Here is a 23,949-nt window from a genome sequence, read left to right on the forward strand (position 1 = left end):
AACTTACTGGGAATGCAGCCCAGCAGGTCTCAGCCTTATTTTACCCAGGCCCCATTCATCGTGGAGTTGCTCTGGTTCACATGCCACTGATGGTATCTGAAATTCTTTCTATTGTTTATTTATTTTGTGAACCCCAAAAATCTGAGACATGTCTCAGTTAATTTAGAAAGTTTATTTTACCAAGATTGAGGACACACCTGTGATACAGCTTCAGACGGACATGTGCCCAAGGTGGTAGGGGCACAGCTTGGTTTTATACATTTTAGGGAGACAGGAGACGTCAATCAATATGTGTAAGATGTACTTTGGTTCAGTCCGGAAAGGTGGGACAACCAGAGGAGAAGGCGGGACAACTCGAAGCGGGGCAAGGGCTTCCAGGTCATACGTAAGTAAGAGACAAATGGTTGCATTCTTTCCAGTTTCTGATTAGCCTCTCCAAAGGAGCAATCAGATATGCATATATCTCAGTGAGCAGAGGGGTGACTTTGAATAGAATGGAAGGCAGGTTTGCCCTCAGCTGTTCACAGCTTGACTTTTCCCTTTAGCTTAGTGATTTGGGGGCCCTGAGATTTATTTTCCTTTCAAAATCTGTTTATTGATACACAGGAAAGCAGGGACTTTTGCCTCATTTACTGCTTCATCTCTAGCCCCTCGGCTAGTGCTTTCCAAGTGAGAACGTAACAATGGAATGAATTATGGAATGAATGAATCCGTGAGTAAATGAACAGACTGTGTCACCCACTCCCCGCATCTGCTCCTCCTCACGTTCACTGAGTGGCACCACCATTCACCCCATTGAAAGGTCTGAAAACCGAGACATGCATTTGATGCAAACTTCTCTTCCCCTCTCATCGCAATCAGCAGTCAAAATCCTCCTGCTTCTTTAATAGATCATGATTTTATCCACGCTTTACCGCTCCTCAGCCAACAACCCAGCCAAAGTTGCCATTTCACTGGGACCACTACAACAGCCTCTTAGCTGGTCTCCCTAAAGCCCCCATAAGATCTTCTCCAAAAGCAGACGATGATTTTCCTGGAATTCAGTTCTCATCACAGCACTCTCCTCCTCCAAAGAGTTCAATGGTTCTTCAATGTGCTCAGGACAAAGTCTGTTAATGGAGTCTGCAAGGTCCAATGTGATTGAGGGCATGCCCACCTCCCAGACCATTTCCCCTGATAATCTATGCTGACAATTACTCAGGGAGATAGGTCTTGAGATCATCTCCATTTTACAGATGACAAGACATCTCCATTTTACAGATGAAAAGACAGAGGTTCAGAGAGACTAAGTTCCTTGCCCAGAGCAGCAGAGCTAATGGGATTCAAATCCACATCTGTTTGAGTTCCTACCAACTATGTTTTACTGTCTTTCTTAAGTGGGAAATAGCAGCCCGGTCACTTCCTGAAAATTCTGGTTAGTTGAGATATTGGTTCCCTGAACCCGGAATAAGTATTTGGACCATGAAAGATCTCAGAGGCCTTGATTTAGGCTCAGGTATAAGAAATAGAGCCCCTGAGAGCCCGGCTGGGGATGTCCCTCCTTGAGGGTGGGTGGAAAGAGGACAGGATGATCCTCTCCATCCCATAGCTGAGCCCTGACTCCCTTCTGTTGGCGGCACCTGCAGCAGAGAGAAGCTCCCGTTTAGCTTGTGGGGCCCCCACCCCTGCCCTAGCTCCAAGTGGCTTTCACATTAGTAACATGTAAGGATCCTTTGCTCGATGCACGATAGCTCCTCCCAGGCAATCGTCACTCTCCCAAATGTCAGCGTGTTCCTGGTGTCATTTGTTCTGCTGAGAAAGTTTGGAAGGGCTGAAGAAGGTTTCAGAGAGAGAAGCCCAGCAAGAAGGTGGGGGAAGAGGTGGTCCAGTGACCTGAAGTTCAGCTGTGTTCTGCCGGTAGAGCTGGGTTTGGAAGGCCAGTGCTCTGGCTGGGCATACACCAGGGGTCAGGTGGCACAGGCTCCCTGGGCTGCTGAAGGTACAGGCTTTGCAGCCAGTCATCCCAGATCTGACCCTGTGCCTTAGACTGTTCAACTGTAAAATGTGGTTAACAATAGGACTTCTACCTCCAAGGGTTGTTATGACGATTAAAAGAGGCACAACATACAGGGCATTTAGCAGAGCTTGGGACATGATAGTTCTCCAATAATGATGGGTATCATTACTGTCATTTTGTAGTCGTTATTCACAACAGACTCTGGAGCCGGATTGCCTAGACGTGAATCCCAGCTTTGCCACTTAGTAGCTTTGTGACCTTGGGCAAGTTATTTAACCATTCTGTGCCTTGATGTTGTCATCTGTGAATGGGGATAATAATACCTACCTTAGAGCAATTCAGGTGAGAATTAAATAATTTGATGTATGCAAAGCACTTACAATTGGTACTAAATGTTAAATATGCACTTATTATTATTATTACTACCACTATCATTATTATTTGCAGAGGTGGTCAGGGAAAGCAATTCCTGGAAAGAATTTTGGAGAAAATAATAGAAGAAAGCTAGAGCTCCAATAAATAAGTGTTACTTTCCCAGGATTGTGAGGGCATAGGCTCATTTAGGGAGAGACCCAATGCAGGCTGTTGGTTTTATTTTGTTTACTGATTCATTCTTGCTGGGGTGTGTGGCAGAGAAAAGAGGCCTGGGCTTAAAGTTCAGACAGATCTGGGTTCAGAATCCATAAGCTGGTGGCCTCAGGCAGGTCACCTCATGTCTTTTGCCTCAGTTTCCTCATCTGTAAAAAGGGAATAATGATAGTATAAAACCTCCAGGGGGCTGTAATGAAAATTATAAAGAGCATGCTTGGGAAGCCTTGGTGCCCGGCACCTTCTATGGACTGCAGAAATTGGTTAATATTCTGATGTTGTTACTGCAAGTAGAGTCTACCCAGTGGGAGCTAGGCAATTCAGACCCAGGGTTGCTGATACGACATCTTCTACTCATCCAAGATATGCTGGGCTTCTACAGTGCAGCAGGCACCCTCTAGGCGCTGGGGATGCCACTATGAACAGGATTCCCAAGGGTCCTGCTTTCATGGAGCCGAGTGTGCTGGGAATTCCATTAGTGTCATTGTAGGGGGGTCTGAGAAACGAAAGAAATAAAAAGGCATGAGCATGCTTACTTCCTATTTTCTGGAGGATGTGCTGGGATCCAGGGCCACCCAAAAGAACTAACACTGAGATGGGTCTTCAGACCTTGGGGAGGGGCTGGGGGCTGGGAATCCCCTAGGGGAGGGTGGGAACTTTTGTTTCTTACTACATTGAAAAGAAAAGGCACAGAATCTGGCAGCTATGTCTTTGTCCTACTTGGTCCCAGCACTACATGTGTGGCTTCAGACCACCATGTCCCCACCGGCTGGGCCCCAGTTTCAGGCATGCAGTGTGATCTTACCCACCTCCTGGGCTGTTTTGAGAATTAATAGTGGTATGCCCCGTACGAAAGCTCTACGAAGGTGGCAGCCAAGAGAAACGTTGCTCTGGTTTCCAGGATCTAACATCCTTCCCCTGCACCACAGTCCCCTCTAAGGTCTCTTCTTCCCGGGCGGAACCAGCTTGGAGGCCCCTTCTTCTCCCGGGCCTCCCCTGAGCCTGGCGCCATATTTTCACCTGATTGGTGACAGCCCATGGGGTTTAGTGACCACTTTCCTCATGTGTTAGCTGACTTCTCACCAGGTGGCCAAGTTAGCAGGAGCAGCTGCCTCCCTCCTCAGCTTCCTGAAACGAAGGGCTGGCCGGATCCAGAAATGCAATGAGAGCCCAAGGGGGAACAGGACACCAGGCAGTGTGGAAGGATCGCTGGGCAAGGCTGGGCCAATATTGTCCCATAGTGGTTATTACCGTGCACTCCCAAGTGCCCCCTGGCTTGGATTCCAATCCTTGGTCAGCTGTGTGGTCCAGGGCAGGTGGCTTGACCTCTCTGAACCACGAGGATTCCATGAGGTCATGGATAAAACTGTTGACCACAGGGCCAGGTACATGGTTAGTGTTCAATAAATGTGAGCCATGACTTTGACTTCAGAGGCAGTGTAGCAGATGAGACAAGAACCAAACTGCCCGGGTTCGAATCCCAGCTCTGCCACTGACATAGGCGTGTCAGGTAATCTCTCTGTGCCTCAGTTTCCTCATCTCTAAAATGAGTTTAATAAAACATCCTTCCTGACGGGCATGGTGGCTCATGCCTGTAATCCCAGCACTTTGGGAGGCTGAGGTGGGTGGATCTCCTGAGGTCAGGAGTTCGAGACCAGCCTGACAAACATGGTGAAAACCCGTCTCTACTAAAAATACAAAAATTAGCCAGGCATGGTGGCAGGTGCCTGTAATTCCAGCTACTCTGGAGGCTGAGGCATGAGAATCACTTGAACCCGGGAGGCAGAGGTTGCAGTGAGCCAAGATCATGCCACTGCACTCCAGCCTGGGCAACAAGAGTGAAACTCCATCTCAAAATAAATAAATGAAAAAAAAAATCCTTCCTAATAGGATTGTGGGGAGAAGTAAAAGAGTTTAGGCACATACATTTAAAGTGCTCAGAACAGAAGCTGGAACGGGGCAAGTGCCCCATAAATGCTAGTGATTGTTATTTCTATTTTCTATCTTTGCATCCTCCCTTTCCTCCCCCTCATCCTTGAAATGAGAAGGTGGATTAGGTCATCACAGTTCAGTTCCCTGCTCCTTCGCTAGGCTTCCCCTTTTTCCAGGTCCCCTGGTCCCAAGTGAGCCTCGTTTGAGGCAGAGGGGTCCTCTGGAGGTTTGGGGATGGCCTGGGAAGGGAAAAGGAGGGGAGTTTCTTCCTGAACATACCCACCAGCAGACTCGCCAATAAACAAACACAGCCCCATCGGCGCATAAACACACACTCACTCCTGCACCCACTCAAATCCACACACAAACTCATTCCACCCTGTCCCACCCACTCAGAAACTTCACCCCAGCCCCTGCCCAGGTCCCAGGCAGGGCCAGGTTTCTCCGGTGTGTCATGCGGCATGCAGTGATTCTCCCCACAACTGGTTTCCAACTCAGCCGGCCCCGCCCAGCTGTAATTACAGAGAGAGCTGAGGCTTCTGTGCCCAGCCATGACGTCAGCCCGAAGCTTCCAGTCTGATGATCTCACCCCACATCCAGTGGGGGCCCGGTCACTCGGGATATGTCATGCCGTGGGGTCCCCACCATTCTTTCTCAGCTGGGGAGGAGGGCAGGGATCTCTCTCTGTCGGAAGCACAGATCCGGGATTCAGAACAATCCAGGTTCCCACCCAGGCTCTGCCACTCCATATCTGTGTGCAAGGGCCAAGCCTCTGTGCCTCTGTTTTTTCACCTGCAAAATGGGGGTGATGATAATAGTGACGTTTAACTATCGAGTCAGGATTTAACCCAGTAATGTCTGAAATGTACTAACTCTAAAAGCAGATGCACAGGAGGCAATGGGCGACAGTGATTGTTTTTCTCCATATTATTATTTTTAGCAAACTGCCTCATGCACTCACTGTTTAATATCAAAACAATTTCTCAACCTATGACTCACTGAATTCCTTAATATCCTCAATTTACCCTCATCTCATGAAGAAGGCAGGGCTGAGACCCGCAAGCCCACGGAGGGAAAACGACATGCCTAAAATTGTCTGCCTGTTGCGGACAGATCAAAGATTAGAACCCAAGCCGAAGAGGCCTCCAGGCCAAAGGAGGATTTGTAAATTCATTCTTCCAGCTCCATGGGAAGAGCAGGAAAGTCTAGATTTGGGGCTTTGAGTTTCAGACCAGACATCCTGCTTGAGTATAACACCTTTCAATAATTATCAGTGTTAACAGTCATAATAATAATAGAAGCTACTATTCATGAACACTCCTATGGCAGTTTTCTCATCTTTAAAATGGGATAATACTGGTACTCTTACCTCACAGGATTGCTGGTGAGGATTAAATGAATTCATATTTATAAAGCCCACAGAGCGGGGCCTGGCATATAGCAAACATTATGTAATTGATAACTCGAAATTGAAAATACAAAGAGAAAGAGAATTACCTCATGTATTCCTCATGGTACATCTGTGAGTTGGCTACTGTTATGTCCATTTATAAGGAGGAAAACTAACAACCTGGAGGTGCCTGGGAATAATGCTACTGCCTATAAAGATGCTTTGCTTGACCAAACATTAATCAGATTTCTGAATCTTCTCCTAAACCCATCTGTGAGGTTCCTTATAAAAATTCAGTTTTGGGCCAGGCGAGATGGCTCACGCCTGTAATCCCAGCACTTTGAGAGGTGGATGCAGGTGGATCATGAGGTCAGGAGTTCAAGACCAGCCTGGCCAAGATGGTGAAACCCAACTCTACTAAAAAATACAAAAATTAGCCGGGCACGATGGTGGGCGCCTGTAATCCCAGCTACTCGGGAGGCTGAGGCAGGAGAATCGCTTGAACCTGGGAGGCGGAGGTTGCAGTGAGCGGAGACGGCGCAACTGCGCTCTAGCCTGGGGGACAGAGTGAGACTCGGTCTCAAAAAAAAAAAAAAAAAAAAGACAGAAAAATTCAGTTTTGGCATGAACTCTGCTAAGTCTGTTTAGCAGCAATCACCCATCTTCGATTTCTGATCACCCTCGATATCTGATTAGTTTCCTCATCCTCCACAGTCCCCCAAGTGATGTCTGAGCACCCTGGCCTGTCTTAAGCAAGTATCCTCTTAGGTTAGCTGAGCCTGAATCCCTCTGACCCCTGAACTTTCCACCTAGTAAATTTCTATTTGCTGACCCCCCACCTGCTTCTTGGCTACAAATTCACACTTACCCATGACCCACTGGGAATCAAGTCTAATCTTTCTCCCTCACTGCAAAATTCCATTGCAGGGGTCCCTACATCTATGGAGAAAGTTTCCCTGCCCAGTAAAGTCTTGCTTGTCATACTTTAACAAGCGTCATATGAATATATACATACACATTAAAAACATTTTTTTTTCCTTTACCACTCTCCCCAGAGGGCATTGAGGCTCTAGGAGCTTGGCCACCTTGTAAGTGGGGGTTGCAACCCAGGGCCATCGTTCAAATCCACTGGGCTCATGTCTCTCTCTTCCCTTTCTGCAGGTCCCCAGGGGAAAGGCAGGATACCACACGCTCTGGGGAAGGTATTTCCAGAGGGTGACCTGAGCCCTCAGCCAGGCTCGGGGTTATTAATAGCCAGGCCTTAGTGCCCTGCTCGGGGAGGGTGGCTCCAGCTCCCGGAGCAAGCGGAGGGCGGAGCTGAGCGGAGTGGCCAGGGGAGGAGAGAGTGTCCGGAGAGGCCGGCTGAACTTGGACGAGGCCCCTCCCAGCTCCCCCCACAGCCCAGCTGTTCTCTCCGCGGATTCTCCGGGGCTGGTTCATCACCTCCGAATATTCCTGTGACAGGAGACACTTGCAAAACCCGCCTCCAGCCTCCAGCAGCAAATAAATAGAAGGCTTGCAGCCCAGGAGGAGCCAGAAGAAGTTTCTAGGCGCGCGTGCCCTGGGTTTATGAAGCTCCTGGCTCCGCTCTAGACCTCAGCGGCTCTGGCTGCCAGCCTGGGCAGCCTGGGAGGACGGTGGCTTGCCGGTCTGTCGTGAGGCAGTGCGGACGGGGACCCTCTGGGATTCTGCTGGACCTGCCCGGGGGTTACCTTTGGGGGCTAGGACCCCAGCCGAGGGGACACAACCGTCCCTGGCAGTGGTTGGTTCTGCTTCTCCCTGCAGAAAAGCAGCATTTTCGGAAGCTGAAGAATAAGCTAGCCCAGCCACACCACCTTGTTGTGTGACCTTGGGCAGGTGGTTCTGTCTCTCTGAGCCTCTGTTTCCCTCTGAGCTCAGCAGCCAGCATGGCTGACGGTCAGATGCCCTTCTCCTGCCACTACCCAAGCCGCCTGCGCCGAGACCCCTTCCGGGACTCTCCCCTCTCCTCTCGCCTGCTGGATGATGGCTTTGGCATGGACCCCTTCCCAGACGACTTGACGGCCTCTTGGCCCGACTGGGCTCTGCCTCGTCTCTCCTCCGCCTGGCCAGGCACCCTAAGGTCAGGCATGGTGCCCCGGGGCCCCACTGCCACCGCCAGATTTGGGGTGCCTGCCGAGGGCAGGACCCCCCCACCCTTCCCTGGGGAGCCCTGGAAAGTGTGTGTGAATGTGCACAGCTTCAAGCCAGAGGAGTTGATGGTGAAGACCAAAGATGGATACGTGGAGGTGTCTGGTAAGTCAGGGGCAGGAGGGAGAGGGAATGCGGGGGCGGGGGTGTGGGCCTCGGCCCTGGGAATAGCCAGGAGAAAGTTTCCTGAGAGCAGACGCTGGGACAGTGTGACACAGGTGACCTCAGGGCTCAGGAATGCAGCCCGCAAAGTTATCTTTATGGAAAACTTCTCTCCCAGCTCCCAGCAGAGATCTTAACCTGCCTGACTCAGCTATTGGGGCCTCTGGGTGCTGATCAATCAGGGTACAGACAGGAAAATAGAAACCACGTTGGATATTTTGACAGAGGGCATTTAATATAAAGAACAGGTTAAGCAGATATCAAAGAATTAAAAAACAAAGAAGAAACGGGATTTTGTGCACTCCAGCGTCATAACACAGAGTCTAGAAGTGCACGTTAAGGCTGAACAATGATAGTGTTAATAACCGCAACTGGTTTCCGGTGAAACACCTCTCCTTGTCCTAGACAGGGAAACTGAGGCTTACCAGTAATTGTAATAACACTAACTGGTAACTCTGAGTGCTAACTATTCGCTCAGCACTTTGCTAACTGCTGTTGCCTATAATATCTCAGCTAATACCACAACCAGAGGAGGTGGGTACTGTTTATCTTCTTTTTTTCAGATGAGGAAACTGAGGCACGGAGAGATTAAAGTAACTTGTTCAAGGTCACCAAGGATTCAGACCCAGGCTGTCTGGGAATTAGGAGGCCAGAAAGAAGAAGTGATGATTTACTGAGCACCTACTAGGTGTCACAGGCTGGGCTGACATTCTTGTATTTCTTCTCCAAAATCATCCTCAGTCCAGTCCAGAGTAGCACGGGTGTCTAGGCCCATCTCGCAGCTGAGGAGATTGAGGCCTAGGTGGGACTCGTTCACAGTCATGCCATGAGTCAGCAATAGGAGTGGAGTAGGGACTGGGCCTATCCACAGCTTTAGGCCTAAGGCTCTCACTGCCGCATCCCACCCTGGGAGAAATAAACATACTAGGGGGCAAAAATGAGAGAAGACAGGAAGCTCAGCCCCTGTTAAGCTGGGCAGTAGAAACATCTTTCTTTTCCTTCCCTCCTGATTAACGCTCCATTAAAAAGAATGTGTTCCCGGCAGAGGCTTGCCTTCCAGAAAATCAGTCAAAGCCATTGCAAACACAGGCTGGGCAGGAACAAGCCCCAGCAGCGTTCAGGGGGAGTTTCAAGCCAGTCATGGTAGCATTATAAACATCAGAGGCTCCAGCGGGTGTGGTGGGCCGGGAGACACGCTGGGGCCACGTGCTGATGACAGGGTCAGCCAGATTTCTGAGTTGGCTGGGGAGCAGGGCAGGAGTTCCGAAACTGGCTCCAACTCTAACCAGCAGGATGTGCAAATTACTTCACTTTGTGCTTCTGTTTTGTTCCCTCATCTGGAAATTTGGGTTCAAATGGTTATACCATAAGGATTGTTGTTTTAAGTGAGGTGATGCTGTAAAATGTGGACATACCTGTGAACCCAGAAAATCTGAGACAGGTCTCAGTTCATTTAGGAAGTTTATTTTGCCATAGTTGAGGACACTCCAATGACACAGCCTCAGGAAGTCCTCCTGTCACATGCCCAAGGTGGTCTGGGCACAGCTTAATTTTATACAGTTTAGAGAGACATGAGACATCAATCAATATATGTAAGAAGTACATTGGTTCGATCTAGAAAGGCAGGACAACTTGAAGCAAAGGCAGGAAGACTTGAAGCAGGGAGGGGTTTTCCAGGTCACAGGTAGGTGAGAGACAAATGGTCACATTCTTTTGAGTTTCTGATTAGCCTTTCCAAAGGAGGCAAGCAGATATGCATCTATGTCAGTGAGCAGAGGGCTGACTTTGAATAGAATGGGGGGTAGGTTGGCCCTAAACAGTTCCCAGCTTGACTTTTCCCTTTAGCTTAGTGATTTGGGGGCCCCAAGATTTATTTTCCTTTCACATTTCTATGACCTGGAACACAAGGAATTAGTATTATTATTGCCATCGTTGTTGTTATAGTGCCAGGCATCCAGGAAGGCCCCAATAAATAATGAATAATAGATGCTTTTTGAAACCTGGGTTCAGATCCCAGCACTACTGTTCACTAGCATGGTGGATGTGGACGAGAAAGTCTTTTCATCCCTCTGAGCCTCATTTCTCCTATTTGCAGAATGGGGACCTAATAATATCTGTCCTGCAAGAGTATAGGAAAGATTAAACATATGCAGACTATCTATGATAATATATGCAGAGTGTCTATAAAATGGAGCTAATAATAGTGTTTGCCTGGCACTCTGTAAACAGAACGATTATCACCATTCCTTCTGTCCTTGTTTTAATTAGAGTCTTAGATGCTTCCAGCCCAAGTCCAAGGGTGTACCCCACCCTGTGGCCCCTCTAGGAGACCCTCTGTCCAGCCTGGAGTGCTTTTCACCACCCTCTTTTGTAGGTGCTTCATAACAGGTGGGGTCTGGCAGCCCATGTTGAGATCTCAGCTAAGTATCTTACTAATCCAGAGGCTTTGGGTGAGTCATGCAGTCTCAATTTCCACGTCTGTAAAATGGGGTCATTGGGAGCTTAAATAAGACAAAGACAAAGCTTTTCAGATGTGCAATTTGTGACATCGGCTAGACAAAATCCAAATTCCCTGAGAGTCCATACAAGGGCTTTCATAAAAGGGGTTTAAAAATAAAATTGATATCAGGAGCTCTATTTAAGAAGCAACTTTCGGGCTGGGTGCGGTGGTTCATGCCTGTAATCCCAGCATTTTGGGAGACCAAGGCGGGAGGATCACTTAAGGTCAGGAGTCTGAGACCAGTCTGGTCAACATGGTGAAACCCCGTTCTACTAAAAATACAAAAATTAGCCAGGCGTGGTGGCGAGCGCCTGTAATCCCAGCTACTCAGGAGTCTGAGGCAGAAGAATCGCTTGAACCCGGGAGGTGGAGGTTGTAGTGAGCTGAGACTGTGCCACTGCATTCCAGCCTGGGCAACAAGAAAGAAATTCTGTCTCAAAAAAAATAAATAAATAAATAAAAATAAATAAAAAGCAATTTTCAAGGGAAATTGGAAGTCAGATCCAGTTTCCCACCCTATACCACAAAATGACAAATCTGTTCCTCCACAAGCTGTTACTAGGCATCTAGAAACAGCAGGAGAGTTCAAGATCTTGTATGGTACCAATAAAAACAAAATTATAAACAGGTCTTCTCACTGCAGGACTTATCAGAGCCTTTAAGTCACTAATGTAGTTTATGAATCTCTAAGAGGCAGCCTTATCTTATCTGACCACGTATGAGTGTCTCATTCAAGGAAGCGTTTGGAAAATGCTGGACTAGACAATTTCCAGCAAGCCTCAGATTCCCCTGCCCCCATCCTGCAACCACCAGCCAAGAAATGTTCCCTTCATGGGCCACTGGGCCAGACCCTGGCTAAGATAGAGACTGGAAAGCCCCAAGGCCTTATTTCCACCCCTTCTCCTTAGTCCCAGGGCCTCTGCCTTCCCTGGAAACAGCACTTTCTTTCTTTAGCTGGGCCAGTAGTGTTCCACCTACATTTCTCTGAGGCATGTTGGAAAAAGCATGTCTGCAAGTGGTCTCTGACGTCTCCTAGCCTCTGGATGTATTTCTAAAAATCATAATAATTACTTTTTTCAGTTTACAAAAATAAAATGTCTTCATGATAGAATATGTAGTTAGGAAAGCAAAATAAGAAATTAAAAATCACTCATAATCCTTAAGCTGCCCCAATCTAAGTAGGCAAATGATAAGCAAATTGAGTTTCAAGATGATCCTCCTAGCAATACTCTCTTTAAACGAGGTTAACCCCACCTCCAGGCCCCTCTTTTGGAAATTTTGGAGATTTCCCTCCTCAGAGATCCTCACTTCCCTCACCCCAATACCCTATTTTCAGAGCAGACAGAGGCACCTAGTTTCTGAGGAGCAGTCTTTTCCTCAAACATCAAAATAAACCACAAGTGTTTACCTTCATATGATACTTTTACAACTTCCAAAGCCATTCTGGGACTCGCTTTCATTTGCTTCCTACAGTAACCCAGTAAGATAGGTGTCATCATTCCCGTTTCAGAGAAGAATAAACTGAGGCTCAGAGAAACTTAGAGATGTGCCAGGAAATGTCAGAGTAGAGACTTAAGTCCAAAACAATATTCCAGAATCTGTCTGCCTGCTTTTGAATCTTTGCACCAGTCACTTCCAAGCTGTGTGAACTTGGGTACAGCACTTAACCTTTCTGAACTTCAGGTTTCCTATCTACAAAATGATAATAATGAAAATACCTGCTTATATTATTACTTTACTATTATTATTTAAGGTTGTTGCAAAAATTAAAAGAGTTGATATAGATAAGGTGCTTAGAACAGTGGCTGACACCAAGGAAGCACTATATTACTTTGCTATTATTATTTATATTATCAGTTTTTATTCCCAGGATACCAGCATGCAGAAGGATTCTAGGATGCAAAAGGGCTGAGTCAGAGGCACTGGCCTGTCCCCAGGGGAAGCAGGTCTCCCGGCACCCTGGCTATGAGGAGGGTACCAAAGAACAGACAGTGCTCTTCTGGGCACAGGCCTGTGCTAGAGCCAGGCAGTTGGTGGTCACGGAGTTGGCAGCCCAGGAGACTCTTTAAGTGGCCACACATTCACAGGATAGCATGTTCTGGTTAGCCAGACACTCCAGTTTAAAATAAATTTCTTTTCCTGAGAGCAATTTAGCAATATAGATTAAGCCTTAGAAATTCTGGAAGTTGCATTAGTCCTCAGTTAATCCTAAAGAAGTCATAGGGCCTGGTGTGAAGTTCCAGCTACAAGAATGTTCAGGACCATGAAGTTCTCTCCAATGTTGGAAACTCTTCAGCGTCCCAAAGTAGGGGATTGGTTAAATTAGCTCTTACTTATTCCTCAATAGAACACTGCAGCCATTAAAAATTATGCTGTCAAACAATATTTGGTAATATGGAAAAGTAATTATAATGTGTTAGCAAGAGAGAAAAATAAGTTCCAAACATAATGCAGAGAACTATCCCATTTGATAGAATACTGATATACATGGATACTATGTAACATTTACACATTTCTGAGAAACATAGAAAAGTCAGAACATATAAAAGATATTATTAGTAGCTTCCTTGGGGTGACAGGATTATGGGTAGTTTTGATGGCTTTTTTCTTTTTTTTTAAATTTTTTCTTTTGTTATTGTTGTTGTTGTTTTTAAATTTAGAGACCTGATCTCACTCTGTTGCCCAGGCTGGAGTGCAGTGGTGCATTATAGCTTACTGTAACCTCAAACTCCTGGGCTCAAGCAATCTTCCCACCTCAGCCTCCCAAATAGCTGGGACTACAGGCACGCACCATCACACCTGGATAATAATAATAATAGTAATTGTTATTATTATTTTGAGACAGAGTGTCACCCTTTTGCCTGGCTGGAGCGCAGTGGCACGATCTCGCCTCACTGCAACCTCTGCCTCCCAGGTTCAAGCAATTCTCCTGCCTCAGCCTCCCAAGTAGCTGGGACTATAGGCACGTGCCACCACGTCCAGCTAATTTTTGTATTTTTAGTGGAGACGGAGTTTCACCATGTGGGCCAGGACGGTCTCAATCTCTTGACCTTGTGATCCGCCTGCCTCGGCCTCCCAAAGTGCTGAGATTACAGGCATAAGTCACCACGCCCTGCCTATTATTATTATTTTTTAGAAACAGCGCCTCTCTATGTTGTCCAGGCTGGTCTCAAACTCCTGGCCTCGAGTGATCCTCCTGTCTCAGTCTCCCAAAGTGCAGACATTATAGGAGTGAGCCACTATGCTTGGCCTATTTTCTGCATTTTCTAACATACACATGCACTATCTTAAAGCACAAAAAAAGCTATTAACGAAGAAATAATTAAAAGTAATTAGCTCTAAGTTGTCAATTTAAAAAAATCTGGACTGCTATATTCAACAAAGTTATTTACATTCTAGATTTCAAGGCCCCTCAGAAGCACCTCCCTGTGTAAATGAGAGTTCTTGCCTCCAGAAGGTGGCCCCACAAATGAGGAGTGAAAAGTAACAGCCGAATGGCCCCACTGTTGTACTAATCTTGTTTGTTTAAAGAGAAACTACAGACACTCTCTCTATTAAAGAAAAAAAGAATGAGGAGAGGCCAAGAGAATCAGAATGTGCTATATACATTACAAGATCAAAACCAGTTTAGGCCCAAGTCTTGTAATTTCATCTTTTTCCTCCCTAAGGGGGTTGGGAAGCCCTCTCTTACCACACGTTAAGAGGCAAGAGGGCTGGTGGAATTTCACATCCACAGTGCCCTTAGGAAAAGCTGGGTGTTTTTGGCAGATTGAAGCATTCTTTTTCCAGGCTGTGTTTTCACTACTGGGTACAGATAATGTGGCTTACAGAGCTAAGCGGGAGCTGGAACAGACAGAAATTCAAGAGCAGAGAGGCATCAGGCCCTAGAACTTGGCCTAGACTCAGAGAGAGCTGATTCAAAGCTCAGAGCCACCAGGGACCTGCTGGGCGACCCTGGATCCATTACCAGGCCTCAGTTTCCATGTCGGAAACAAAGGGAAAATGACGTCTGGGCTCAGAGTTAGGAAAGCACTCTGTTAGCTATAAAGCAAGCTACATGGCAGAGTCGCCCTTAGCACGTGATCTCGCTTCAAGCCTGCCACCCAGTCTGGGATGTCAGCCCCAGGGTTCTACTGGCAGGTTAGAGAAAAGGAGTCAGGTGGGAGACTTGGAAGATTTGGTACAACACATGGCCCAGTTTCTGCGATTTCCTCAGACTAACCCTTAATTACCTACAAACCATGGTCTACACCTCCTTTCCATCAATTATCTTATTTCACCTTCATAGCCAGCCTTGGAAGTGGACTTAAGTGGGTCTGTATGGCAGACAAGGTCCTTGAGGATTAGATAACTGGAGTCTCTAGGGTAGGCCTAAGCCACACAGCAAGGCAGGTCCAGGGCTAGGATTTGAACCCAAGCCTCAGTCCTGAAGGATGCCCAAGGAACATAGATGCTGACACGCCACACTTCTCTTCCTTCCAGGCAAACACGAAGAGAAACAGCAAGAAGGTGGCATCGTTTCTAAGAACTTCACAAAGAAAATCCAGTAAGTAACCTGGAGTCATGGAGCTCAGGGTGGGAGTGGAGGAGGGGGCACACCTGGGACCCATGGTCCAGGGTCTCTCCCTCTTGGGCATCTCTCTTTTAAGACACCTCCTTAAACCCTCACACCTAACGAGGAGAAAATGTCCCAGCAGACCTGTAATAGGGTCCCAGAAGGGGGAGCACATAGATTGCATCATCTCATCTGCTCGGTGCCCTGTGAGGTGGGTATTAAAAACCCCATTTTATTTATTTATTTATCTTGAGACTGAGTCTCGCTCTGTCACCCAGTCTGGAGTGCAGTGGTGTGATCCCGGCTCACTGCAACCTCCACCTCCTGGGTTCAAGCGATCCGTGTGCCTCAACCTCCCGAGTAGTTGGGTGATTGGTGGACATGGTGGCACATGCCTGTAATCCCAACTACTCGGGAGGTTGAGGCACACGGATCGCTTGAACCCAGGAGGTGGAGGTTGCAGTGAGCCGGGATCACACCACTGCACTCCAGACTGGGTGACAGAGCGAGACTCAGTCTCAAGATAAATAAATAAATAAAATGGGGTTTTTAATACCCACCTCACAGGGCACCGAGCAGATGAGATGATGCAATCTATGTGCTCCCCCTTCTGGGACCCTATTACAGGTCTGCTGGGACATTTTCTCCTCGTTAGGTGTGAGGGTTCAATTCCCTGCCTCTCAAAGTGCTGGGATCAGCGGCTTGAGCCACTGCACCCGGGGAACAACCCCCTTTTATAGACTAAGCATCTGAGGGTAAGCAAGACAATGACTTGTCCACAATCACATAGCCCCTACCCACGGAGCATAGCTGAGGGAGGACTCCTGTCACCATCCAGAAAGACCATCCCCCGATTCCCCAAATGCCCCAGCAGAATATCTTGCAGGCTGCTTGCTCAGCCTCTGCCCTGCCAGGAGAATGAGCACCTTCTCTAGAGCATCCACAAAAATGAAGTTGGAAAGTGTCCTGAGAGCACTGCATACTACCTAGAGAGGTTTGGAGGCTGAGACACTGGGACAGAGGAAGAGCTATTTTGCTGAGGGGAGGGAGTAGAGGGGATTCATGATTAACAGGGAAAGGGAGCCTGGGGGAACCATGAGAGCAGCAAAAGACGATCAGGCTGAGGCCATGAACCAAAGCCACCATGAGTTCCTAATTGGCAGTACCTACAGGGAGAAGAGTTGCACAGTGTGGTCATGATGGCTGCATTTAAACAACTGCCAGGTGCTTCATATATACCTTCTCTCTAATCAGCAATCAGCGTCACTCCACTATGTGCATTTCTGGCCCCTAAACTCTCTCTGTCTCCCTCTTTTTTTTTTTTTTTTTTTTTTTTTTTTTTTTTTTTTTTTTTGAGATGGAGTCTCACTCTGTTGCCCAAGCTGGAGTGCAGCGGCACGATCTCAACTCACTGCAATCTCCACCTCCTGGGTTCAAGCAATTCTCCTGCCTCAACCTCCCAAGTAGCTGGGATTACAGGTGCACGCCACTATGCCTGGCTAATTTTTGTATTTTTAGTAGAGACGGGGTTTCACCATGTTTGGCCAGCCTGGTCTTGATCTCCTGACTTCAAGTGATCTGCCCGCCTCTGCCTCCCAAAGTGCTGGGATTACAGGTGTGAGCCACTGCACCTGGCCCCTAAACTCTATTCCAAGCCATCGTTGCATTTAGCCTTTGCAGCAAAAGAGTGCATCGGAGAGAAGAGACATGACCCTCCTTGCAATACGGGGAAACTAAGCCTCCCGCAGGTGAAAGGACATACCCAAGGTCTTTACAACTAGAATTTAGAAGGGCCCAGAATAGATCCCTGACCTCTGAGTTCCACGCTCAGTCCTTGAGCAAGGAATGCTGTTTCCTCATCTGTGAAAGGGATGCTGATTCCAGCCTTGCAGAGTTCCTAGCTGAAAGTGACATGAGGTCACGGCCCAGCGTAGGTCCTCATAAGTGGCAGTTCATTATTACTATTGTTATTGTTGACTCTTAACTTTTCCATCAGCCTTTGCAAAGAAATTCTGTGTATGGAGAGATCACACTAGCTGAATTCTGAGGCTTCTTCCAGCTTTGGGATTCTACATTCCTGTCTCTTCCCCCACGTGTATGTCCCTGGCGCTCCCAGAGCCTCTGCAGTTCTTGGAAGCCTGTGGACACTTCCTGATAAGGCAAACGCCAAACCATTTGTTCTTCGTGTTCGCTGGCTTGCCTGGCATCTCCGTGCCCCACACCTCTCCCTGGTATAGCAAGCAGATTAAACATCGCTGAGGGAGAGGAAGGAAGGCAGGGGGTGGGGGGAAGCTGATGTCAAGGCTCAAATGAGGTCTCAGGGTGGAGTCACAAGCAGGGCATAGCTGTAAAAGGGACTGAGTAAGAAAGAAGTGAATTAATCATCTTAAAAGGGGTGTGTGTGTGTGTGTGTGTGTGTGTGTGTGTGTGTATTTCACATGCTCCAAGGCCTTAGGGGAGATAGCTTGCTGGAAGTAACCTGATGAGAAATGCCTGAAATTGCTCCAGGCTGGTGCTCAGCTGCTGAGCTGGGCTAGTTGTTAAAATATTCAGCAGTCCCCAACCTTTTTGGCACCAGGGACCAGTTTCGTAGAAGGCAATTTTTCCATGGACTGGGGAATGAAACTGTTCCACCTCAGATCATCGGGCATTAGATTCTTATAAGAAGCGTGCAACCCAGATCCCTGGCATGCACAGTTCACAATTGGGTTCAAGCTCCTATGAGAATCTAATGCCACTGCTGATCTGACCGGAGGCGGAGCTCAGGCAGTAATGCTGGCTGAACTGCTGCTCACCTCCTGATGTGAGGCCAGGTTCCTAACAGGCCACAGATGGGTGCCGGTCCATGATTCGGGGGATGGGGACCCCTGAATATTGGCTAGCTATTGCCTGAGCCCTCCCTAGCCAACCCCAGTCACTCTGATCCTTCCCCAGGACCCTCTAAACCTCTCCACCTTCCAACAACTAAAGGGTTCCAGGACCCTCCTCCATCACTATGACATGCACCCATCCCTTCTGAATGGTCAGTGCCCAGCTGCACCAGTTGTTAAATATTTTGAATCTCAGCTCCAGGTGCAGGGAGTCCTGGCTCCATGAGAAAGTGAGTGGGTAACTTGGGGCAACTTGCTTAACTGCTCTGACCTTCCATTCCCGCATCCCTGCATGGAGGGGTTGTGATGGGAGTGAGAGGATGTGTATAACGCATTAAGCATGGAATACAGACTCAGGGCTTGGTCCATGGGAATTAATATTATGAAAAGGCTTCACAAGGCTGGACTCACACTCCAGCAGCTGGGACTCCTGGGAGCTCCTGGCTCTGCCCAGATTCTAGACACCAAGGAGTCGAACTGGAGTCTGGGACGCCTCTGAACCAATTTCAGGAGGCCTCGTTGCCTCCTCTCCCAGGGAAACCTCCAGTCATTAGAGGACAGGGAGATTCCTTCAGCCAGGCTGAGATCCTTGGAGATTTCCACCCAGGCAGGATGCTGCAGCTATTTGCCTTAACGATGGCAAGGAAATTCATCCCAATACATCCATCTCTGTGTGAAAAGCCCCATTTGGACTGAGGTCTTGGGTCTCAGCTTTCAAAGTCCGTGATCTTCCTATTTGGTTAGGGGAAACCAAATTACAGTCATTTGCAATACCGTCATTCACATCCCATCTTCACTATTTTTTGCCTTATATGCTTACATTACCATGATTTACTAAAGGTTTTTTTTTTTCCTTTTAGGTCATCTCATTTTTGATAAAGTTAAATTCTCATCACTAAAATGTTCACTGAGGAAGGCAATCATGAAATAAATCCAATGAAAGCAAACTGTGGTTAAATTCTAACTAGATAATATTGCCTGCCTAAGGGCCTCAGCTCTCTCATTGTTAAAAAGGGAAGGTAGCAAGTGATAGAGGCTGAAGGTGTTAAAGGCATATTAGTATTTAGCAGAGACATTCCTTCAGTTGTAAGTAGAAGCATTGAAAGAGAATTGAAGAGGAATTACTTTCCCACCAAATGGGTTCGACATACAAGTTACCTGGTTAAGGACCTTGGACTTGTCTATCTCTCTGAGTTTCAGTTTCCCCATAAGTAATATGAGAGCATTGTCATGGACAATCAGGAAGATCCTTTGGGGCCCTGATACTCTGTAGTTCAATGATCCTGCAATTTGTATGATACTCCATCTTGCTGTCAAGATGCCAACATGTAAGGCCAAAGACTGCAACGTAATTCTCACTCCACCCTAAGAAGTGGGTACTATTATTGCCCCCTTTTTTCTGCAAAGGAACAGGTTCAAAGAGGCAAGATCACCAGCCCCAGGTTGTGTGGTCAGGAAGAGTCAGAGTTTGAATGCAGGTCGGCCTGCCTGCAAAACCCATGCTTTAGGCCATAGCCACCCTGTCACACTGTACCTGGTGTACACTGGGTTGATGTGCACATGGTTAGACAGTCAGCCCATCCCCAGCATTGAGAGGGAGGTCTAAACTTTTGACTTTGTCTCCGCTTCAAAAGCTTGACTTGGCAGCTTTCTAGTTCCCTCTTTTTCTTCCAAATGGGCTTCCCAGAAGCACCCTTGTTCATCTCCATGGTTCCAATTTGGCAAGGAATCTCCTGGGTAGATATGGTTCATGTGGCTACAGGTTGTTGTACCCACAAAAAAAGAAAGAAAGAAAAAAAAAAAACTCCCCAGCCCCTCCAGAAGGAGTCCTGCCTATGATCAGGAATGGGCTTACCTCATGCCTTGGTTCTTTTATCAAGACCTTTGTATTTACAATAGGCACAGCCAGCATGGACCAGTGGAAAGATTATGATTGAAGTTCCGGTCCTTCCTGCCATAGTCCTTCTTTCGAATGTCTGGTGCTGGGGGAGGCAGGAGAGCATCACGGTCAGATACTCTGAGTTTGGAGACCAAGATTCCAATTCCATTTCCTATCTGCCATTTGCCAGCTGAGCGACCTTGGGCAAAGCAGTTCACTTCTCTGAGCATCAATTTCCTCATCTGTAAGATGGGGATAGCAATGGAATCTGCCTGGCGGGATTATTGTTAACACCAAAATGATATGATTCAGCTAAAGTACCTGGCACGTAGAAAGTACTGAGAAGGTCGTGGATTTCATGACTAAAAAAAAAAATGGCACCCCAATGAGATCACTAATATGTCCTCACAGTTTTAATAGTTTGTTGAAGAAACCAAATTCTCAATAGTCTCATTCACCCAAAGCAATCCAAAAATCATAAAAATACCTTATTAGAACTTGGACCAGATTTAGGTTTAGAAATTCCATCTTCGATGCTTTCTCACTTGTTGAGCTTGTCATTTGATTTCCCCCAAGTCTCTGTTTAGTGATCTGTAGAATGGGCATATTAATTCTTACCTCTTAATCATCCTCTTATAATACTCCAACCAGGTATTGTCTATAATTGAGTTTTAAGAACAAGATAATTGGCTGGGCTCAGTGGCTCATGCCTGTTAACTCAGCACTTTGGGAGGCTGAGGTGGGTGGATCACAAGGTCAGGAGTTCGAGACCAGCCTGGCCAACATGGTGAAACCCCATCTCTACTAAAAATACAAAAATTAGCCAGGCGTGATGGTGGGCGTCTGTAATCCATACTACTCAGGAGGCTGAGGCAGGAGAATTGCTTGAACATGGGAGGCGGAACTTGCAGTGAGCCAAGATCACGCCCCTGCACTCCAGCCTGGGTGACAGAGTGAGACTCTGTCTCAAAAAAAAAAAAAAGGAAGAACAAGATAGTAATGATCTGCTAAGTGATTGTATTAGTCTGTTTTCACACTGCTGATAAAGACATACCTGAGACTATGTAACTGATATAAAAAAAAGAGGTTTAATGGACTCACAGTTCCACGTGGCTGGGGAGGCCTCACAATCATGGCAGAAGGTGAAAGACACATCTTATATGGCAGCAGACAAGAGAGAAAATGAGAACCAAGCAAAAAATCTTATAAAACTGTCAGATCTCGTGAGACTTATTCCCTACCATGAGAACAGTATGGAGGAAACTGCCCCCTACCCATGATTCAATTATCTCCCATCAGGTCCCTCCCACAACATATGGAAATTATGGGAGCTACAATTCAAGATGAGATCTGGGTGGACACAGCCAAACTACATCAGAGATACTTAGGGTATGAACAAAATCAAGGCTTATTTTGAATACCATAGAGTATGTTGCCATCTGAAATCTACATGTGGCCAGCTTGGCCCCTTTTATCTGCCAAGGTACCTAGTGCTTGCATCACTATTAATGCATTTTGTAGTGAAACACTCTCCAGCAAGCACATGTCAGATGAAAATGTGTTGCCTGCTATGCACAACACCTTACTTGCGCTCTATAAAGGGATGGTAGTGGTGCCATTTCTGCTAGTAATTTTGGTCAGTAGTGGGTATTAAGGTGATGACTTCAACCTGGGACCAAATATGTGGGCCACAGCTCTCTTTTAAGTTAAGAACTACTGTTCAAACAGCATTTTACCATTTGCAAAGCATACTCAGACTCTGAAGTTCAAATACTCTACAAGTTCAGTATTATTATCCTCATTTTGCAGATGAGAAAACAAGCTCAGAGCAATTGAATAATCTTCCCAAGACCACACAGCTAGAAAGGGGTAGAGCCAGGATTCAAACCCAACATTGTATGTCCCCAAAGCCTAAGCTCTTATCAAAAATATTTCCTCTCAAGTGAATAAAAGAATGTTTAAGCAATATTAACAACAATAAATGAATAAAATCGTGTGTTTCTCCTAGGCTTCCTGCAGAGGTGGATCCTGTGACAGTATTTGCCTCACTTTCCCCAGAGGGTCTGCTGATCATCGAAGCTCCCCAGGTCCCTCCTTACTCAACATTTGGAGAGAGCAGTTTCAACAACGAGCTTCCCCAGGACAGCCAGGAAGTCACCTGTACCTGAGATGCCAGTACTGGCCCATCCTTGTTTTGTCCCCAACCCTAGGGCTTCTCTGATTCCAGGATGCATTACTTTAGCTGAACTCAGATTTAGTGCAAGTAAAATGTTAGGGGGTGCGGGGGTGGGGACTGACCACAGATTCCCTGGATAGTGTAGTGGTAGATTTCTCCACAAGATAGCACAATTGGCAAATCATGCTTGGTTGCGTTAGGCCAAAATACTAGTTTTGCTTTCTTTACCTTTTCTATCTTGATGAAAATGTTGCACATTCTATAGTTGCAAAACACATAAAAGGGGACTTAACATTTCACGTTGTATCTTACTTGCAGTGAATGCAAGGGTTACTTTTCTCTGGGGACCTCCCCCATCACCCAGATTCCTACTCTGGGCTCCTAATTCCCACGGCTCCCAAACCATGCCGCATGGTTTGGTTAATGAAACCCAGTAGCTAACCCCACTGTGCTTCCACATGCCTGGCCTACAAAGGGTGATATACAGGTCTTATATCCCCATATGGAATTTATCCATCAACCACATAAAAACAAACAGTGCCTTCTGCCCTCTGCCCAGATGTTTCCAGCACGTTCCCAAGGTTTCCAAGTTAGCACACCCTAAGGACTCTGGGAGCCTGTCAGTTTATGATCTGGCCTAGGTCCCCCCTTTCTTCTGTCCCCTATGTTTAAGTCGGGATTTTTACAGAGGGAGCTGTCTCCAGACAGCTCCATCAGGAACCAAGCAAAGGCCAGATAGCCTGACAGATAGGCTAGTGGTATTGTGTATATGGGCGGGATGTGTGTGTCATTGTTATTTGAGTTATGCTGTTGTTTAGGGGGAAATAACAGTGAATAATAATAATAATAATAATAATAATAATAAAGGAGCTGACGTTCTTAGCCTTGTGTGGTTCTTTTAATGAGGAACTAAATATAATACCACCTAGATATACAACATCAGTTAGCAACGCTGTGGCTTAAAGTAATATTGCGCGGAGCTGCGATGCCTAAAGGAGGGAGAAAGGGAGGCCACAAAGGCCGGGCGAGGCAGTATACGAGCCCTGAGGAGATCGACGTGCAGCTGCAGGCTGAGAAGCAGAAGGCCAGGGAAGAAGAGGAGCAAAAAGAAGGTGGAGATGCGGCTGCAGGTGACCCCAAAAAGGAGAAGAAATCTCTAGACTCAGATGAGAGTGAGGATGAAGAAGATGACTACCAGCAAAAGCACAAAGGCATTGAAGGGCTCATCAACATCGAGAACCCCAACCGGGTGGCACAGACAACCAAAAAGTTCATACAACTGGATCTGGATGGGCCAAAGGAGCTTTTGAGGAGAGAACGAGAAGAGATTGAGAAGCAGAAGGCAAAAGAGCGTTACATGAAAATGCACTTGACCGGGAAGACAGAGCAAGCCAAGGCTGACCTGGCCCGGCTGGCCATCATCCGGAAACAGCGGGAGGAGACTGCCTGGAAGAAGGAAGAGGAAAGGAAAACAAAAGATGTGCCACATTGTCAGGAAAACGAAAGCAGTCGCTCTCCCTGAATAAGTAACCACAACCCATGGGAGGAGATGCCGGGGACCTGGGCCGCGCTGCCAGGACCTCTGCTGTGTCTCGCCCGCCCTGTGCCCTGGCGCCGCTGCAACAGCCCCTCATGGCCAGGAGCCCTCCATGGCCTGGGGCCTCCTCTTCATCTTGGCACGGAAATTGTTTGGGGGATATGTGGGTGGGAGGGGCTGGGGGAGGGGCAGCTG

At 47.2% G+C, this 23,949-nt stretch overlaps 2 protein-coding genes and 1 long non-coding RNA gene across 3 annotated transcripts; 2 read left to right on the forward strand and 1 right to left on the reverse strand.

The window, feature by feature from the left end:
• Positions 1 to 2,584: 2,584 nt before the first annotated feature.
• Positions 2,585 to 4,999, reverse strand: LOC129010025 (uncharacterized). Its single transcript, XR_008492909.1, has 2 exons — positions 4,922 to 4,999; positions 2,585 to 3,080 (listed from the first exon to the last, which is right to left on the reverse strand). It is a non-coding gene; the product is annotated as an uncharacterized LOC129010025 (long non-coding RNA).
• Positions 5,000 to 7,219: 2,220 nt separating this feature from the next.
• Positions 7,220 to 23,099, forward strand: HSPB8 (heat shock protein family B (small) member 8). Its single transcript, XM_054443708.2, has 3 exons — positions 7,220 to 8,180; positions 15,220 to 15,283; positions 22,050 to 23,099. The coding sequence occupies exons 1-3, from the start codon at positions 7,814 to 7,816 to the stop codon at positions 22,207 to 22,209; spliced, it is 591 nt and encodes a 196-aa protein (XP_054299683.1). The 5' UTR covers positions 7,220 to 7,813; the 3' UTR covers positions 22,210 to 23,099.
• Positions 23,100 to 23,198: 99 nt separating this feature from the next.
• LOC129010027 (28 kDa heat- and acid-stable phosphoprotein-like) lies at positions 23,199 to 23,902 on the forward strand. Its single transcript, XM_054443709.2, has one exon. It carries the CDS (start codon positions 23,203 to 23,205, stop codon positions 23,737 to 23,739), a length of 537 nt encoding a protein of 178 aa, XP_054299684.1. The 5' UTR covers positions 23,199 to 23,202; the 3' UTR covers positions 23,740 to 23,902.
• The last annotated feature ends 47 nt before the right edge of the window (positions 23,903 to 23,949 follow it).

Source organism: Pongo pygmaeus, chromosome 10 (assembly GCF_028885625.2).
Source record: "Pongo pygmaeus isolate AG05252 chromosome 10, NHGRI_mPonPyg2-v2.0_pri, whole genome shotgun sequence".
NCBI classification, from domain to species: Eukaryota; Metazoa; Chordata; class Mammalia; order Primates; family Hominidae; genus Pongo; species Pongo pygmaeus.

What these genes read in the sequence shown, in the direction of transcription:
- HSPB8 (XM_054443708.2), top strand. Translation starts at nt 7,814, where the DNA reads ATGGCTGACGGTCAGATGCCCTTCTCCTGCCACTACCCAAGCCGCCTG. An exon ending in TGGATACGTGGAGGTGTCTG is followed by an intron (nt 8,181 to 15,219) that starts GTAAGTCAGGGG and finishes TCTTCCTTCCAG; the next exon opens with GCAAACACGAAGAGAAACAG. An exon ending in AACTTCACAAAGAAAATCCA is followed by an intron (nt 15,284 to 22,049) that starts GTAAGTAACCTG and finishes TGTTTCTCCTAG; the next exon opens with GCTTCCTGCAGAGGTGGATC.
- LOC129010027 (XM_054443709.2), top strand. Translation starts at nt 23,203, where the DNA reads ATGCCTAAAGGAGGGAGAAAGGGAGGCCACAAAGGCCGGGCGAGGCAG.